Source organism: Alosa sapidissima, chromosome 8 (genome assembly GCF_018492685.1).
Source record: "Alosa sapidissima isolate fAloSap1 chromosome 8, fAloSap1.pri, whole genome shotgun sequence".
Classification (NCBI taxonomy): Eukaryota; Metazoa; Chordata; class Actinopteri; order Clupeiformes; family Clupeidae; genus Alosa; species Alosa sapidissima.
This window is the reverse complement of record NC_055964.1, coordinates 22,350,381-22,369,219: the sequence shown is the minus strand read 5'-3', so window position 1 is coordinate 22,369,219 and position 18,839 is coordinate 22,350,381. Positions and strand designations below refer to the sequence as shown.

The 18,839-nt window shown below is 42.9% G+C and overlaps 2 protein-coding genes and 1 long non-coding RNA gene across 4 annotated transcripts; 2 read left to right on the top strand and 1 right to left on the bottom strand.

Annotated features, from left to right (window-relative positions):
- Positions 1 to 593: 593 nt before the first annotated feature.
- Positions 594 to 2,577, bottom strand: LOC121715886 (uncharacterized protein C2orf81 homolog). Of its 2 annotated transcripts, none has more exons than XM_042101914.1 (4): positions 2,431 to 2,577; positions 1,787 to 2,028; positions 1,481 to 1,675; positions 594 to 1,354 (listed from the first exon to the last, which is right to left on the bottom strand). In XM_042101914.1, the coding sequence occupies exons 2-4, from the start codon at positions 2,021 to 2,023 to the stop codon at positions 920 to 922; spliced, it is 867 nt and encodes a 288-aa protein (XP_041957848.1). In that variant the 5' UTR covers positions 2,024 to 2,028; positions 2,431 to 2,577; the 3' UTR covers positions 594 to 919. The 2 variants fall into 2 exon arrangements, with proteins under 2 accessions (XP_041957848.1, XP_041957847.1); XM_042101913.1 differs by having other exon boundaries at positions 1,787 to 2,051; positions 2,431 to 2,575.
- A 17-nt stretch (positions 2,578 to 2,594) lies between these two features.
- wdr54 (WD repeat domain 54) lies at positions 2,595 to 7,765 on the top strand. Its single transcript, XM_042101912.1, has 10 exons — positions 2,595 to 2,770; positions 3,336 to 3,630; positions 3,749 to 3,811; positions 3,905 to 3,971; positions 4,083 to 4,139; positions 4,271 to 4,398; positions 4,528 to 4,628; positions 4,792 to 4,954; positions 5,679 to 5,753; positions 6,483 to 7,765. Exons 2-10 carry the CDS (start codon positions 3,406 to 3,408, stop codon positions 6,612 to 6,614), a joined length of 1,011 nt encoding a protein of 336 aa, XP_041957846.1. The 5' UTR covers positions 2,595 to 2,770; positions 3,336 to 3,405; the 3' UTR covers positions 6,615 to 7,765.
- A 5,513-nt stretch (positions 7,766 to 13,278) lies between these two features.
- Positions 13,279 to 16,418, top strand: LOC121715647. Its single transcript, XR_006033658.1, has 3 exons — positions 13,279 to 13,687; positions 14,522 to 14,523; positions 16,340 to 16,418. It is a non-coding gene; the product is annotated as an uncharacterized LOC121715647 (long non-coding RNA).
- Positions 16,419 to 18,839: the final 2,421 nt, after the last annotated feature.

The window sequence follows — 18,839 nt, the reverse complement described above, 5'->3', positions numbered from 1 at the left end:
TATAAGAGTCCGTTGCATTGACCACCTGCAAGTCTGCATGTGCATATCCATGAGATGAGCCTTCCCTCTACTTGCCAGGACTGTGGTAAAAGAAAGTTAAGTCACATGAGCATTCGCACAGGGTCTTTACAGTTTAGGTGCAACGTGTGGAGAAAATGCTTTTGCCAGCCTGACAAACTGAAGTTGCATGCCAGGATCCACACAAAGAACGCACCTACACCTGCAAGCACTGCTCCAAGAAGTTTGTGTGTCTGTCCTATCTTCAGAGCCACCAGCACACCCACACAGCACAGGAAGGTTCTGAAACTGAAAGGGCCTGGAAACTCACTAGCTAAGCCGCACCACACTGCACCCTCATGAGTGTGAGCTGTGTGGTAAGACGTTCCACAGACGAGCCGGACACGTCCACCAGATGCATGCTACGGATCCACCAGCAGCATTCTACAGATCCACATGCGGATGCACACCAGAGAAGGGTTGTGTGCAATTGAAGATTACAATTCAGGATGCTTGCAGGTTTGTTTCAAGAATCTAACTTTTTTAACGTTTTGAAAAGTAAGAAGTCAAAACTAGAAGCTGATATTAATCAACTGAGAATTTTATATATTATTTAGGTTGGAAAACAAACATACAGTCATACATGCTGTTGCTTCATGTTCACAACTGAAAATTAAACAAATAGGCTAGTCTGACATTCACATTAAAGGAAAACATCCTGATATTCTTTTGAGCACCCTAAGAACCACACTCACACAGTGACAGGTATAATATGTCCTGTTAAGACAGAAGGCATTTGATTATCATTTAAGCCAGTGTAATTAATTAATTACTATAACAAATGAACTTGACAGCTACACAACCAATTGACCTCTTTTGATGTCTTGACTTTTAACTTCTTCTGTTTGAGTGGGACAACAATTTATGAAGTGGTCCCAGCAAGCAGCTGATTCAGAAATTTCAAGGAGGGTGGTGAGTTGCTCTTATTTGGTCTAAACTCTGCCACTTGTGGTTGGGGAAGGTTGTCTTTCAAAGGGCTGACGTAGGAGCGAAGTGGTCCATTGACCTCCACTCCAGCTGACGGGTCTATGTGATGTGGCACACTGGTAATGGGTGGGAAAAGGCTGCCAGGCCCCAGATTGTTCCTTTGAGAGTTGATAGAGGTCATGGCAAGAGGCAGGAGACCTTTTTTATCTGGCTGAGTTTGGGATTCCAAGGCAGGTCCTGGTTTAGCTTCGGCATTTGCTTTTGGATCTTTCTGTTTCTTCCCTGCTCCTGATGGCTTTTGTTGGGATTCACCTGCCGTAGAGTTTTGGCTCCTCCTCCTAGCTTGCTGACTTGGAACTGGTGTCCGCCGCTGCAAAGCAAACATCAGGAGACAAACAGTGCTGTTTAATTACTTTAAATTACTTTAAATAATTGACATGTGAACACAGCACACTGTGGATAGACAAGTTTGGAGTCACTGGGTATGGAGTCGTACCTGTTGAGGAGGAGCAGGTTTGCGCTGCGTCACAGACACACAGCCCTGGGCCCATGAGTCCGTGAGCAAAGGCGGGGGCTCCGAGTCCTCTTTCCAGGTGCTGTCCGACTGCTCACCCGCATCCTGAACCAAGAACCGCCACTCCAGTATCTCTAACAATGTGTCCCTGGCACGGGACACGGTGAATGGAATCAGCTAAACACCACATTAAGGAAAAACACAAACACACATTTCAATTGATTGCATCAGTTGATTAACAGTTTTACAAAGTGTGAGCAAAAAAAATCTTCACTTTAAAACAACTACCTGTTGCTTCAGGTAAATTTCCTTGCACTTTTCCATGACATGAGTCATGAAGTCGTCCAGGATATCTCTCACAACCTCCTCCCCCTCCTCCTGTGCGATCATGGTCATCCAGAAGGACTGCGTGAGGCGACCTGGGACGATGTCCACAACATCCTGGCTGTGGGCTGCTGGAGGAGGTGCAGGGGTGGCAGGACCACGCCCCTTGTCAGCACGACTCTTGGATGCAGCTCGAGACATTGTTGCTGAAAGAGGGGGACACACCTGTCTATTTAGAGGGAAGAAAAAAGCAGCCACTAAACTAATGTAGCCTACTTTTAAATGCATTTCGATCATAATAAGCTTAGGCTACTTCTTTACATCCCTATAGTCTGATTTTCTTAAACAGGTTTTTTTTTGTTCATTTTAAGCTACCAATTTTGACCAAAAATGTTGTGATGTGCATCTGATTGCTTCATCGAGAAGAATTAGTTAAAGCAACTTGGTATTTCTGTAGGCTACTCTAGACTGTCCAAATTTAGAAAAACTACTGTTATCACAGTATCAGTAGCAGCTAGCATCTAGGCTATTAAGATAGGCTACGAAACAACCCCAAGGTAGGGCCTACTCCCTGTTGATGACAACTGTAAGCAGCTAGTGTACTTTACCTTATATTAAATGCGGAATCTGATGTTGATGGGTTGCGCAACCGCTGATAGATTTACACTACAAGCCTTCTCACACATTTAGATCTCATGGCTAACACACTAGCCCGACACTTCTTTCCTACTGCAAAGACGAGGAATTCCATGGTTCCTAGGCACTGGTTGCTAAGCACCAGAAAGCCAGTGGGGTTCAGTAAACAGAACAAACGTCACATCCCTCTGCTCCGCTCCCACCACTGACTGACTGCAGCCCCAGCCTCCTATCTCCCAGAGCCAGAGGATTGGTAACTATGGCTGCGAAGGACGCTAGTTGACAAATATTGGTCTACTCGAACGAGCTCAGGTACGTTTATCAGCTATTTTATCGGTGTGACTAACCTATTTTCACATCTAGATAGGAAGCAAGCTAAGATATAAGTTTGATTTTGTAGACACTCCTAGTTACGTTAGCTATGCTATTGCTACATGGGTCAAGCAAGCAAGCAAGCAAGACGACCAATGTTAACTTGTCAGTAGGGCAGCCTGTTGCTTGAATGATAACATAGTTAAAGGTAACGTTCACATGAAGTGCACAAAAAAACAAAGTGTGTTTTTTCCCCGAACTATTCTGGGTTCTGTGGCAAGATGATGATGTTCAGGTTGGTAATGATAAGTTAACGTTATAACAACCCAGTCATGAAAGCTAACTCGGTAATGTTAGCCGATAAGTATTAAGGCTGTAGGCTAACTAGCTTGAATAGATTAACGTTTGTGGCCAACCTGTAAATAGCCCTAAAACTAAGGCCAGTCCCTTACCCAGAGTTCGTTAACATCACAGGCAATTAAATCCGATTTGTCTTGCTGGTCTGTAAACACCTTTGACTAGATCTCTAACAAACTGGAATGGTCTTTCTATTTTACAATTACAGATTTCGACGTGGCTGAATTCAAAATGGGTTACTCTTCTTCGCACTGAAATTAACGACAGAGAGCATCAGTATGTACCACAAAGAAAAGAGCATTCAGATCAAGAGCAGCGCCTCTGCGCTGTACAACAACCTGAGCGTGCTGCGAATCGCACCCCGCTCTCTCACTTACTTCGCTGTGGTGCACGCCAACGTGGTGAATATGGTCAGCGCCTCCTGGGACGGCCTCAACTACTCGCACCGTCAGCTACAGTCCAAAGAGGGCTCCGTCGCCACCAGTTCCTCCCTCATCATGCAGGCAAGATGTTCCAACCTGAGAGCTATGTGTGGGGCAGGGACAGGACTGTCCACTTGTTTTGATGATGATAGTAATATCACTGTGACTTGTAAGTGTATCATGTATTTGTTTCCATCAGGCTGCATGGTGTGTGCTTCCCTCCCGTGAACTCCTTGTGCTCACCTCCCAACGAGGGATACAGGTGAGATGTGTTGGGTTGGTTATGTTTTATGACTGAGCACCATCTGTCCTCTGAGTTGATTGACTGAACCCCTCATTCTTTTAAACCACCTAGATGTATGAGTCAGACGGGTCAATAATGGTGTATTGGCACGCGCTGGACTCTCCTGAAACACCCACAGGTAAGCTACACACAACCCCTGCACCTGTACAGTTCTGTGGACAGCTATGCTGACATTTCCTTGCGTGTGCGCTGATCTGAGAAGTATTAATGGCTTTTGTTTCTGTCGTAGCCCAGGCAGTGTTTGCGCGGGGCATTGCGGCAGTCAGGGAAAAGTACATATGTGTCGGTGAGTAACCTTACCAGCAAGACACCCTTGGAAATTAATGGTCTCTTAAAAAAAAAAAAAAAAAAAGGAAGAAGCACAATAAACAATGATATTCATATTCACTGTTTTTTGCTTTTCTTGCCACCTCACAGGCATTTCGTCTGGGTCTGTATTGGTGTTTGATGTTCCCAGCAAAGGCAGCAACATCACCCTGTCTGAAGTTCTTGAAGAGCACAAGGAGTCCATCACAGACATGGCATCTGAATGCTCCGGCAGCCTGGTGCGTTGCATTTCATTAGCCTGTTGTTAGCCTTGTGTTGGCTATAGTATATCATGTTACAACGGTTGAAAAGTGTCAGTGTCCCTGGCCCTCTCGTGGCCCTAACCTCTTATCTGTCGTCAATCACAGGAGTGCATAGCTGATTTGGTTAGCGCTGATGATTCAGGGCTTCTCTGTGTGTGGAAGTCAGGAGAGGATTTCCAGCTGCTCAACAAGATTCCAGGTTTTGAGTAAGTGAGAAACCCTTTTGTTGTCAGCATCAACAAAAATGTATTTTTGCACTTTGCTGTTTCTGCTCTGTCATCTAACACGTCATATAATCTCTCATAATCCTGCCTTTATAATGTCTGTCAATTATTGATTGGTGAGAGAAATCCCGCATGTCTTCTGCAGTATGAGCTGCTCCTCTGTGAAGCTGTGGAAAGGCACGGTGGTGGCGGCGTACGGCACGGGACAGATCCGTCTCTACGAGGCCGTCACAGGGATCCTCCACGCAGAGATCAACGCACACGCTCGCTGGATCTACTCACTGGACATCGCCCCTTTCACCGGACTGGTGAGGGAGACCGTTTGACCGAACCAAAGTTGCAGTTTCGGTTTATCTGTGTGTTCATTCCAGTGAACATGATGGGATATCATTTCAAAGGCTTAAAGGTGCTCTTAGCGATGCCACGCGTGTTTTAGGCTAAAACATTTTGTCATTTACTGCAAACATCACCTAACCATCTGCTAGCTGTCTGTGTCCTGAAAAACGCGATCTCTGTGGACAGCCCAGGCTCCAAAAACGGCAACAAAATCAACCTGGGCAAACCTAGCCCATAAAAACCTAACAAACTGTTCCAGCAAATCACATACGAGATGCGCGTTTAGGAGAGTTTCAATTGCACGGGTGCAGCACGGGAGGGAGGGGGAGGAAGTAGCGAGCTAGCTCTCTGTTTTGTTTGAAAGTCAAACAGAAGTGACGTTACCCAGCATCGCTTAGACCACCTTTAATTTCTGTTTTTTTTTTATTCAGCTACTGCTTATCTAAGATTCTCTATCTAATATGTTTTCCTCTTTTACACTGTATTTGTTTGTTTTTGATCACAAATTGCTATCTGTTATTTTGTTCTTTTGTTCCTGTTTGTTATTAAGACCACATATTTGCCCATATGTGATTAAGCCGCTTGATTATGGACATTTACAGGGATGAGGTGAAGCCATCTGATGTGAACATTCTCTTGCTGTCCTTTCAGAGCTGTTTGTAATCTGACTTTTTGCTCCTCTGTGTGTGTTCAAAGCTACTGTCTGCAGCTGAGGACTCTCTCGTGAGAGTTTGGCACCTGACCATGACTCCGGAGACCAACAATGTAGAGGTGAGCCAAGTCCAGCACCTTTTATCATATTCCAGTTTATGCTGTAGCTGTGTAGCAGATGGGTTTTGATGTATGTGTTTTTTGTCTTCTGGCAGTGTTAGGAGAGGTTTAATTTGGGTCAGTTTTCTTTTTTACTGTTCCGGTATTTTATAATTGTACTGACGATAGGGAATGGGATCACCTCTCCCATTCATTTAAATGACCAATGTTATGCCAGCTACTTTAGCTCAGGAGGTATGACATTGAGTTCTTACATCTTCATACATTATAATGCAGTTCTCAGTCACCTGACTTTCTAACACCCATGATGGCTCATGACCTATGAGCAGAGTAACTAAAACACTACACTGATTGGCTCAGACACATGATTGACACCACCCTGTGGGAATCAAACTTGCTGCAGCAAATAAACGTTTCTAACGACTGGTCTTAAGCAGCCACCCACCACCCGTCTTTGCTCCCATGTTTGTGATTGATAGTCGGAACTATGCTTTCCAGAGACACCAAAGAGCTGAATCACAGTTCTGCCGAGATATTTTATCTTAGCATGGGCTTGACACAGCAATATACATATTGCCCTTATTTTCAGTGTATTGCCCCCAAATGTTTCAATATATATGTTTATAACCACACAACTGTTTGTACTCTTCACACTACAACACTGTGTTTCTCCAGTGAAGGGTGCAGTCGGTCAGCCAGCCTTATTCTGTCCCTGCTTCCCTCCCACAGATCGAGCACTTGTACAACGAGTGTGTGACCGACACCCAGATCTGTGGGGCTAAGTTCTGTGACGGGGACGGCTACGCCTTCGCTGTCACGGGCTACGACCTCACCGAGATCATCCGCTACACACAGGGCTAGCGAGGGCACATGGGCAGACATGTTTCTGTATCAAAGAAAACACACACACTTACGCACACACACACACACACACACACACACACACACACACACACACACACACACACACGCCAGAGCAAGCATCATACACAGGTATCTGTCAGTTGAGAAAGCCACAGGGTTGATCAGTGAGCACTGAGCAGCACTTGCCTTATTTGGCATCCATGGTTCAATGTCTCAGTTTGCAAGCAATTCATCATTATTTTCTACAAGAATTCTGAAGATGTTTCAAATGGTTTGAAACACTGGACTTGTGGCATCCTGACAATCAGACATTTCATCTCACACACTAGTGACACTTGCAGTTGAAGATGTTGGAATAAGGCATATCTAGAAACATTGCTCTCAACTGTTGATAAACTACATGTTTTATGAGTTGTTATACAACATGTAATATTAATGCAGCACAGGGGGGGGGGAACAACATTCAGAAAGAAGTGTATGGATATTGCTACTTTTGCGTAGTATCATGAAAGAAGAGATGCTTTTTGGCCTAAACTGTCTGATGTTTGAAGGCTTCTGATTGGTGGAGGAACACCTCCAGTTTGCTGCTGACTGCTCTTGTTTCCCGGTGTGAACCCTCACCTGACTGATGTTGTTAGGAAGGCCATGTATTATAGGTCAGAGGTCAAGTTTGTGTCCCTTGTGGTGTGCACAGCTAGTTGTGAGGCAAGGCCATTGTCTGTAGGAAATGGGAAAGGTCAGTAAAGAATGTCCACTTCTTGTAATACATGTGAAAGGTCAGAGGATTTAGAGTGTGACGTAAATGCACAGAACAGAACATTCAGCAGTGTGCATATTCAACCTCCAGGTCCCAACATGGCTCGGGTTGCCGTTGGAAAGAGGAATATTTATTAGGTGTTACACAAGCCCCTGTTATTTATCTGAATTTCATTGTAAAGGAAAGAAGTACTCAGAGGAGTTGTGTGTACACAGAGGAGTATGAGATACTTAAGACCAAATGTTATGTGGAACATGTTATGGATGTATGTGTTGAGTACTATGACTTTTGCATTCCAGAATTGAGTGTTTCTTTAGTTTTCATAGACCATTGATGTTACATTATAATGAATGTGGTTGCATTAATGTGAATAAATGTTATTGTATATCAAGTCTGTGGTTTTTCTAATAAGCTATTCAGACCTTTTTTCTAATATGCTATTCAGACAGTTTTTCTAGATTGCTAAGATGCACATAATGATACTGGGATCCACTTGATCTTGCTCACCTTCTTAGCACAGCAGTCACTTACAAATGTTTTAATGCTTTTTCATCGGTTTCACATGTTTTTTACACACTTTTTCCAAACATTTAACATAGCTCTCATAGACTCCAAACCCTATTGGATTAACTGGGCTGAACAAATGGAAAACTACCCACAGCTAAAATATATTACTTTCAAAATGATGAACTTGTGTGACACTCCCTTGCACAATTCTTCATTATCAATCATTCAATCTTCCGCTGGATACCACCTCTGTTATTTGTTGCTATTTGCAAGCATGGATCAAGAGGCCAGAGGCACATGTATAGAACGTATACAGTATTCAGTTCAGTGTATGAATTTGTCTTTTCTAGGTGCTTTCTGCAGGTTTTACATGTCTGACAGTTACATCTCTGGAGGAATGAATACACTTTATGCTATGGTATGCTTGTCTGTAGACATACCTGTAAAATAACTATGTAATGTATCAAGAAATGGCACAAACAGCAAAAATTAAGGTGGATTCTCCTCATATTGTATTTTGTTCTCCGTTGTGTAATGATTGAATGAAAGCACATACTTTGTATTTGTTCTATGTTTTAAAAGTCAAGTCAAGTTTATTTATATAGCACATTTCATACACAAAGGTCATTCAATGTGCTTTACATAAACAAAACCAAACAATAATAACAAATAAAAGCATAGAAGCAATAAAGACTAGTTCAAAAGGTAAAGAACATAATAAAAATAAAACATAAAACACACAAGGTAAAATCATTTAAAAATAAAGAACAATTAGTAAGCAATAAAAAAAGTTTTGTCATGTAAGAGCTTTTTGCAAACAAAATGTACCACTTTGGCTTAAGTGCTTCTGTTTAGGCCTGTGTGTTAATTGTTTTGTAAGCATGATGTCAGAGTTAACAGAAGTAATTTAGAAAAAACTACCGGTATTAAAACCCCCACCCCCAAAAGCACTGTTACTGTAAAACCCTTGGTTGCTCAATGGGCTGGCGAAGTATCTTGCAGTTGAAACAGACGCCACTAGGGGGAGATCTTCATTAGGCCAATCCATTAACAACTTGTCAGCATATCCTGTTGTCCTGTCAGTATTTTATGGCCGTCAAAATGTTTTAATGACATCAACAAGTGAAACACTGTGTCATGGGTTAATACGAGTAATCTGGGTCACTGATTTGTGTGGGTCAGAAGGACTGCTTAACATGCGGATGTTCCATTTGGCGGTTCCGAGGTCAGCGCAATCTTGCAAGGTTATCTTAAGCAGGAGATGACAGTAAACACGCTGGTGCAGTCATGTGCTGTCAGGGAGTCTGCTCTGTGCCAGGCCGCCAGGCCAACATCGCCACCTCAGCATGCGGTTCAGCACTTTAAGCTCTAAAACCTCACCTCTGTTTAGCCTTATAGACTGATATCAATCTCTCTCTCTCTCTCTCTCTCTCTCTCTCTCTCTCTCTCTCTCTCTCTCTCTCTCTATATATATATATATATATATATATATATATATATATATATATATCTCACACACACTATCTCTCTCCCTGTGTGTGGATGAATGTATCTGAATGTCTTGTCTGTAGGTCTGTGTGTGTGAGTGTGTGTGTCTGTCTGAGTTTGTGTGTGTGTGTGTGAGTGTGTTGGCATGCATGTCCGTGTGGAGTTTTTGCGCCTGCGGGTGGAGGGGTTAAGGGTGCAAACGTCAATGATCTGTCCTATCTGTCCGCTGGCTGGGCTGGCTAGAGCTGTAATGGGGTTATGTAACACTGCCCGGTCCGGGGGGGAGAGAGAGAGAACGAGGGAGAGAGAGAACGAGGGAGAGAGAGAACGAGGGAGAGAGAGAGGGTTTTAAGGTCACTGTGCTTCCAGGCAGCTGAGGTAACTAACACCATCATGCAAATTCAATAGTGATCTCTGTTTGTTTCGATAGGCCTCTCGGTCTGTCTACCTCGGTTAAATACCCACCATTTGTGCCACTGGGCAAATGCCATTATGTGTCACCTCAAGTTATTTATTTTTGGCATATGGAAGTCATAAAAATAGGCGAAATGCTTGTTTTTGTCTCCAGAGACGTAAGTGAACAAGTGAAAAAGACAAGGTACATGTGTGTGTCATGTGTTGTGACGGTCCATAGTTACAGTTTTATCTTTTGTGCCTTTAGCCTTTGATCCTATGGGGGGTTCAATACATGTCTGTTACAGCCAACAGACACACTTCCTGGATCAGCTCCTGAGTCCCAATTTTGCTTATCTACATGGAAGAACTTCTTTTGAACCTTTTAAGAATCCTTTGATAAAGGTCAAAAACTGCATTGATTAGTTCACTGAGGACCCATTTTTGGGCAATGAGGATTCGTTTGATGAGTAAGCTTAGATAATCCAGGAAAAAACATCTTCTTTGGATACGTAGTAAGCGGTTTACATTTTCAGCAGTAATAAATACATAATTGTACAGGTACACAGTGATTTAATAGTTATTGGAAGAAAAAATCTGTCAGGATAGGTCAAGGCCAAGATATGAACGTATCTAAGAGGTAAGATTTGAAGAGGGAGGAATGCTCAGATCAAATGAATATGTGAGGGACCATGACAGGGCAGAGAAAATATGGAACACAGGAACAGCAATGGGCAAGAGAAAGATGACGAGGCATTTTACAGAGGAAGAAGAGAAAAGCTGTTAGTGGAGTCTTCACCAAGTTTTCCTGTGTGCCTGAAGAACACAGCCCATTCTTCAGGTTGAGGTCAACACCACTGGGATTGTGAGAAGCTAAAGTAGAATGAAATGTCTTAAGTTGTGTGCAGGAGCATCTCAAAGGGTTTGTTCTTTTACAATAGCACAAGTACTGGTATATTTAAGCATTGTTCAATATTAAAAAACACTTTGTTCAAACACAGCTGGTGGTGCAGGCTCAAGGCAAGCATGACTGCTGAGGTTGGCTGTAATGAGACAGAAACATAGTGACTGTGGAAGAAGATGATCTGACTCCTGCCAAGGTTTTTGTTTAAAGCATTTCAGGCAGGCTCCTTAGCGGGGGGATAGACAGTCTAATACCTACCCTGTCTGCCACTGTACCGATAGGCCACAAAGGTATGAGGCAAGCAGCTCTCCCGTGTAGCACATAGCCTGTTCAGGGTTAACCTATAGGGTTAGTGTGGGTAAATTGTGTGGGTGCTCTATTGGATATCTGTCCTAAGCCCCTCCTAAGCATATGTTTATGTCTATACCAAATTAATTTCTGGGGACTTCTCATAGCCTGTCTGTCCCAAGAGAGAGAGTGAGAGAAAGAAAGAGAGAGAACTTGGAATGCAGTGAGGGATAGATGACGGGAAGGTGCCATTGTCACATGACACTCTGCCGATGATTCATTTGGTTTATTTCAGTTTTCCCTCTCCCCTCGAGAGGCATGTGTGCACTGCGCGTGCACACACACACACACACACACACACACACACACACACTTATGTATGTGCACAACTGTGCAAACACACACACACACACACACACACACACACACACACACACATACTTATGTGCACAACTGTGCAAACACACACACACACACACACACACACACACACACACACACACACACACACAACCTTGCAAAGATAGACACACACACACACACTCATCCTTCAAGCTGTTACACCTCATGCTAATTGCAGTCATCTTAACGCCATTGCCTCATGATGGAGGACAAGCCCTGTCTCAAACACTCTACTGTAATACCTGTGTTATTATTTACGAGGGTGGTGGATTTGTGGATGTGAATTCACAACAGATTTTGTCAGAATGCTGTTGACTAAGAGGTTGTTGGGTGGATCTGGGTGTCACAATTTATGGTCATCTGTCATTTTGATTAAAGAAAAAGAAAACGTGTTTACTTCTTTGTGTTTAGAACAATATGAATAAATGGGAGGGATTTTTCTTGTTGACTCATTGCTTAATGTCAGCCGTCTGCATATTTTTGGACTATTCATGACTCGCGTGACCATTCAGAGATGACAATATGGAGGGCAAGGCCTGTCTGAAATACCTGCTTGCATTGTTTTGCCTGTATTGCAGCTTTTGCATAGAAGTATCCTCACAGAGAATATGAAAACTATGACACATGCTTTAGTATCTAGCAAACATCGCAACTATAGTTAAGGTATTAGGCCACTCCTTAGCACAGGATTACTTGTTAGTCCAGTCAGCATTTGGAAATAAAGTCTTTAGCCATAGATTTAGCCATAGCCAAGACTTGCTTGGTGTGTGTAAGAGGAAAATTCCACATTAGTGTCCCAACAATATACACACAAACACACACACACACACACATACACACACACACACACGCACACACACACGCACTCACCGAACCCTCTCCCTCTCTAAATGATGTCAGTGGTCTACTAGAGTGCGCATCCCGTCCTGGGTAAAGTCTTGTTAGATAAACATGTGCTGCCTTTGCCATCTGTGAGCAAACAGTGTTGCCTAGCAGTGGACAGTGGGCTTAGCGGTAGATGGGGACAGCACAGACAGCACCTTCTGAAGTCAATGGAATTCACTGCCGCAATTTCAGCCCCTGGTACCCATTTGTTCTTTCGTGTTGATGCAATGGTGCAATGGAACTATCCTTTCATGGTTTTTTGCTTTTCTTTAGAAAGATATGAAGTTGGGACCATAAAAAATCATATAGACTGTCTTTGGTTCTGACTCTGAGCAACTGACTCCAAATGCCATTTTCCTCTTACTAAAATCAGCTTATAAAGCTTTGCATCCACCATTCCACTGATTGCCACACCATGACAGTGCTCTTTAAGATCTTCTCCTGTATACAGTTGTCTTCTTTCTAGTCAACAGCAATGTTGGCTCTATGAGATTTAAGACACAACAGCACCTGCCATCAGTTTCCTTGTTCTATTGCTCGACCCTCTGACTGGCCCACTCCACCCAGAGCAGGGCATGGACAGGCTGGCCGGCGTGGGCTTGAGGGGGCTCAGAGTGGGCTCAGTGTCATCTCTGGCACACAGATGCCCTCAGAGCTGTAGAGGGCACTCTGGCTGTGCTCAGTCCGGATTAGCGCATTAGCAGTTGTCAGAGAACTAGTGTCTTTTTTCCCCTGCAAAGTCTTTTTTTTTCTATAGAGGGAGAATAGACATGTTAGAAAAGGAACCATGTTCTGGTTGCCACATTTGATTTGTGAAAATCCGAGACATTCATTGCCGACCACCCCCCCCCCCCAAAAAAAAGTTATGATTTTGATTAATGTTAAATGCCTTTAATTATACTAGGCCTATTACTGGTTTTAAATAATAATGTATTAACAAATGCTGCGAATGTTATACTGTTCAACTATGGTGCATTCATTGTCACTTTAAGGTTGCTGAGTCTAAACGATTCTTATAATGCCCTTCACCAGCTCATTTAAGATATAAGGCTAATCCATAAAACATTAACAATACTATGCATAATATTAAGTTGTTAGCCTACCCACTCCGAAAAGTTACCCATTTTCACCCTGTCGGCGTTGTGTAGGCCTACTGTGTATCTCTTTTTCTTCGCTGCTGGCCCTGACTTTGATTGTAGGCCTATATCCTCCTCCGTCTTGCGCCCCATTTTATCAAACCGAAATTTCTTTTTTACTACTGTAGGCTAACCTCTCCAATCTGTTGCCTACCCGCACGCACTCACTCTCTTGGACATGCTTGCTGCACGCGGCCGGTAGTTGCTAGGTGATGCTGATGGTTAAGGTAAACTTTTGTTTCGCAGGTCTGCATTACAACCAATCAAATAAGCGCATGCCTGCCTCCGACAGCAGGATACAATTAAGATGGTTATGGTTATGGTTATGGATTTAGCAGACGCCTTTGTCCAAGGCGACACATAAATACAAAACAACATAATAATATTTAAAATTGAACAGGGAACAGATTAGAATGTAGGTCAAATATAATAAGGAGAATAGTTATAATACACAATAATATCAATTCAATCAATAGCCTAATAAAAAGCAATAAAAAAAAGGGGAAAGGCAATAATAAAACAATAATGTCCATTCAATCAATAATATAAAAACAATGACATGCTAAGACTACATTAAGGAGAATATCAATAAAAAACAATAATGTCAAATTAATTAACAGCCCAATTAAAATAAAACAACATTATACAAACCATAACACATAAGCGCTTAAACAATTAAGTATATGCTGAATAGGAATGTCTTTAGACCCCTCTTAAACGACCCAAAACTACTACAGGAACGGAGAGCACTGGGCAATTCATTCCACCAACATGGAACCACTGAAGAAAAGAGTCTGGAATTAGACCCAGTTTTCATGACTGGTCGACACAACAGACGCTCACCAGAAGACTGCAGTGGGCGGTTGGGGATGTAAGGCTTGATTATTTAGTTAAAATAACTAGGAGCAGATCCAGTTAGTGTCCTATAGGCCAAAGTGAGAGATTTAAATTTAATTCTGGCTACTATAGGGAGCCAATGGAGAGTAACTAGGAGAGGAGTTACATGTGTCCTCTTTGGCTGATTGAAGACCAGGCGTGCTCCAGCATTCTGAATCAACTCTAATGATCTTGTTACACAAGCGGGTAAGCCAGCTAATAGTGAATTACAATAGTCCATCTTAGAGATGACGATGGTCTAAACAAGAAGTTGTGTGGAATCTTGTGTCAGATAAGGTGTGATCTTCCTATGTTGTAAAGCATAAACCGACATGATTTTGCAATAGAAGCTATATGCTCAGAGAAGTTAAGTCGGTCATCAATTACAACGCCCAAGTTTCGTGCCGATCTAGTTGGGGTCAGTGAAGTTGAGTCAAGCTGGATGTCAATCTGTTGGGGAATAGCTGTTTTAGCTGGAAACACCAAAAACTCTGTTTTTGAGAGATTAAGCTGAAGGTGCCGATCTTTCATCCAGGCTGAAATATCCTTAAGGCATGCAGAAATCCGGTGGGAAACACTAGAGTCATCAGGTGGGAATGACAGGTAAAGCTGAGTGTCGTCTGCATAACAATGATAGTCAAATCCATGGGAGCGAATGGTATCACCTAAGGAAGTGGTGTAAATAGAGAAAAGCAAGGGTCCTAATACTGATCCCTGAGGCACACCTGTGGTGAGGTCATGAGACTTAGATACCTGTCACTGCCAAGACACGTTGAAAGAACGCCCTTTAAGGTAAGATTCAAACCAGTCAAGAGCTTTTCCAGAAATCCCCAGTTCAGATAGTATGGATAGGAGAATGTGAATATGAGAATTAATACTGATGACTGAGCAGAGGACTTAGCTACTCTCAATGCCTCAGTCACAGACAGAAGAGCAGTTTCAGTAGAATGACCACTCTTGAAACCAGACTGCATAGGGTCTAGTAGATTATTCTGATGAAGAAAGTCACAAACTTGCTTGAAGACCACTTTCTCCAAAACCTTTGACAAGAAAGGAAGAAGGGAGACAGGCCTGTAGTTCTTCACCTCAGTTGGATTAAGTGTACTTTTCTTTAGCAGAGGTGTAACCCTAGCCTGTTTAAAAGAATAAGGAACTATTCCAGAACTGAGTGAAGCATTAAATACATGTGTGATTGCTGGTAGAACAGCAGGTGAGATAGACTGTAGAAGAGTGGACGGGACAGGATCTAATGGGCATGTTGTTGGACGACTTCGCTGAAGCAATTGAGAGACTGCTTCCTCATCAAGAGGAGAGAAAGAGTCCAATGATGCGGTCATACTAACACAAGGCAAAGCCCTCCTTATAGGAGCATCAAACTGAGCACTTATTTTAGCAACTTTTTCAGTGAAAAATGTTGCAAAGTCATCTGCTGACAGTGAAGTAGTTGACGGTGGTGGTGGAGGATTGAGAAGAGATTTGAAAGTAGAAAAAAGTTTTCTACTGTCAGTGTTGCTCTCAATCTTGCTTTGATAGAATGCCTTTTTTGCAAGTGTAACAGTGGATGAAAAGGATGACAGCAAAGACTGGTAGTTACTAAGATCATTTCCATCTCTGGATTTACGCCATTTCCTCTCAGCAGCTCTAAGTTCCTTTCGTACTGAGACTATACTGTTCGTCAGCCATGGATGACGAGGTTTAGAACGAGTAGGTCTTGAGGAAAGAGGACATGCTGCATTCAGACAAGATGCCAGTGTAGAGCAGAGAGTCTCTGTAGCGTCATTAACCTCAAGTGCCAAGAATGAGCTAGGAGTAGGTAAAGCAGATGTTACTAATCATGCAAAAAGGTCGCTTGAGAGGCTTCTGAGATTACGCCGGAACGAAATTGTCGGAGGAGGAGCTGCTGGGTTATCCAGGAGACGCACAGAGAATCTGATAAAGTGATGATCCGATACATGTAATGGATTAACCAAAACGTTGTCTGTATTACAGTTACGTACCAGAATGAAATCAAGATCTTTACCAGCTTTGTGAGTAGGAGGACTGTGGACATGTGTAATATTAAATGAGGAGAGTAAGATAACTTAAGAAAAATAGTAGGATTGCAGGAGTGGAACGTAGGTTTTATTGAAAGTGAAACTAGGGAATACATAAAAAAAATAGAAGTGCCTCTGCACCAAAAAACGGGACATTTGGTGTCCCGGGAAAGATTATCAATTTTCCGGGACAGACATTAAAAAAAGAGAACAATCCCGGAAAACCAGAATGTGTGGTAACCCTACGTTCTGCAACGTTTTTTCAAATAAACCCATATCTGGTACAGTGTGTCCACTAGTCACAGGTACATCACGTGAACATTGCAGAGGTACAAGTGATGCAGAAGTCTTGTTCATTACACTAAATAGTGGAGTGTGTCCCGGTGCACGTACCCTTCTGCATGTGACACAAGGCTTGTTCATTGAAGAGATGGCCATAAGTCATATGACTGTAGAGAAAGGTCCTGTCCTTTCAAAGACATATCTCCGTGAGCCATGTAAGAGGTTTGTGCTCCGTTGCGTGGTGTGGGAAAGACTGCGAAAGTGTCACTTTTCAGCAATGTCTGGCAGCAATATCTTCTAAAGTCTCCATTATCCTCAGACAATATATCTTTCTCAGACATTCCTACAGGGCAGCAAGCCAGTGATGTTAGCATCAAGGCCACCAAGGGGTCAACCACTTACCAAGGGCACAACATAAGCACACCTAAGGGTTTTTTTTGCACAAAGGTGGAATAAACTATGTTACCTTGATATAGTTATACAAACTATGATAACAAAACTAAAATGGATTTGGGTCAGTCAGTGGAAAGGCCAAACAACAGAAAGGCACATTTACAGTAATAACTTCTTAAGTTGCTTTGACATGATTCACCAAACTTTGATTGGAAATGAATGACATGTTCTGACGCTTTTCACTTTATTGTTTTCTAAAAGTGTACTGGAATTATTTTTCCGCCTCTCCTTGAATAACCCAATCGCTCTCAGCGACCAAGCTGCGCATATCAGGTTCAAACCCCTGCTCTGTACTAGCCTGGACAGCACAATGGTGCAATAAATAGACAAGTGATCAATAACATGGGCATGGGAAGGCCACATTTGTTATTTGTTATCTGTCACATCCAAAAAGTGAATCCAGCATTATGGCCCTCCATAACACAGATGGGTCCTGGGAAAGCAGAGGGGCCATGTGTCTGTCTGTGTCCATGTGCTTTCAAACAGGCCTTCATGGATTAGATAGAATAGCATAATATGTCATTAGGAGCCGTGTGTGTGACCAGGAACCATGGCCTGTGTGTGTGTGTGTGTGTGTGTGTGTGTGTGTGTGTGTGTGTGTGTGTGTGTGTGTGTGTGTGAGAGTGTGTGTGTGTGTGTGTGTGTGTGTGTGTGTGTGTGTGTGTGTGTGAGAGAGAGAGAGAGAGAGAGAGAGAGAGAGAGAGAGAGAGAGAGAGAGAGAGAGTGTGTGTGTGTGTGTGTGTGTGTGTGTGTGTGTGTGTGCGTGTGTGTGTGTGTGTGCGTGCGTGTGTGTGTGTGTGCGTGTGTCCTGTCCCAGCTGTCATGTCACTCATCTGCAGCCTAGGCTCCTCTATGCTCCCCATTACGGCAAAACAAGCCACCGCATGCTCCCAGCTTTTAATCACGCTCCAATGTCCTGAAACCTAACCTGGTCATAAACACACACACGTACGCACGTACGCTCACACACATATGTTTACATGCTTGCTGAATGCACCCAAACACTGACACTCAACTCCAGCTGAGGCCTGAAGTTACTTCATTTTTGCCGTAGGTCAGAAGTCAGGCTTGCGGATGATAGTCTATGATACTCTGTTATGCTTTTGTAAGATATGATGTATCAACAACCCCTCCTCCCTCCCACAAAATGTGCACCAGATTCAGCTACAAGTGGATGAACAGATAGATGGATAGATAGATAGATAGATAGATTGATAGATCTCCGTGTGTGAGATCTTGTTGCTTTTGCAATGTGTTTATTTGTCATAACTGTGTCGTGTCATGTGTTATAAGGGAAGGTGATGTTATCACAATATTGGGAGCTGAGCTGAACTTTTGAGCTGAAGATTTTACCATGCAAAGCAAATTAGCTATGGTTTGTTAAAAGTTCAGTTCAGTTTAGTCTTCCACAACCATGGGCATTCTCTAAACTGCCTGATTCTGTGGCCAAACCCTGTGGCTTCTGTGTGATGACACAGATCCAGACATTAGTTGTGTGTGGGCTTCCTACAACTGACTGTCCTGACTGAGGCAGTGATGTAACTGATCAAACACATCTGAGTCTCTAAATGGAACGCCAGCACAAACATTTCCACTTTGCTCATCTGCTTCTAAGTGGGGCTTTAGTGAAGTGGACTGAACTAATGTAACTAATGCAGAAAACAGTTCAAGGGCTAATAAAACATTAACTGATACCATGTGACATCATAGTCCAGGCAAAGTAGCGTTTTACGACAGACTAATTGTAAAAGGATTTTTTGCAGCTTAGATCATTTCTATGAGGTGTCCAGAACAACATACTAAAAGTCCTAAGAAATC

Coding starts and splice junctions, on each gene's coding strand:
- LOC121715886 (XM_042101914.1), bottom strand. CDS start 2,023: ATGTCTCGAGCTGCATCCAAGAGTCGTGCTGACAAGGGGCGTGGTCCT. Junction 1,676..1,786: donor AAATTTACCTGAAGCAACAG/GTAGTTGTTTTA, acceptor TGTGGTGTTTAG/CTGATTCCATTCACCGTGTC. Junction 1,355..1,480: donor AACCTGCTCCTCCTCAACAG/GTACGACTCCAT, acceptor TTTGCTTTGCAG/CGGCGGACACCAGTTCCAAG.
- wdr54 (XM_042101912.1), top strand. CDS start 3,406: ATGTACCACAAAGAAAAGAGCATTCAGATCAAGAGCAGCGCCTCTGCG. Junction 4,629..4,791: donor AACAAGATTCCAGGTTTTGA/GTAAGTGAGAAA, acceptor TGTCTTCTGCAG/TATGAGCTGCTCCTCTGTGA. Junction 5,754..6,482: donor CGGAGACCAACAATGTAGAG/GTGAGCCAAGTC, acceptor TCCCTCCCACAG/ATCGAGCACTTGTACAACGA.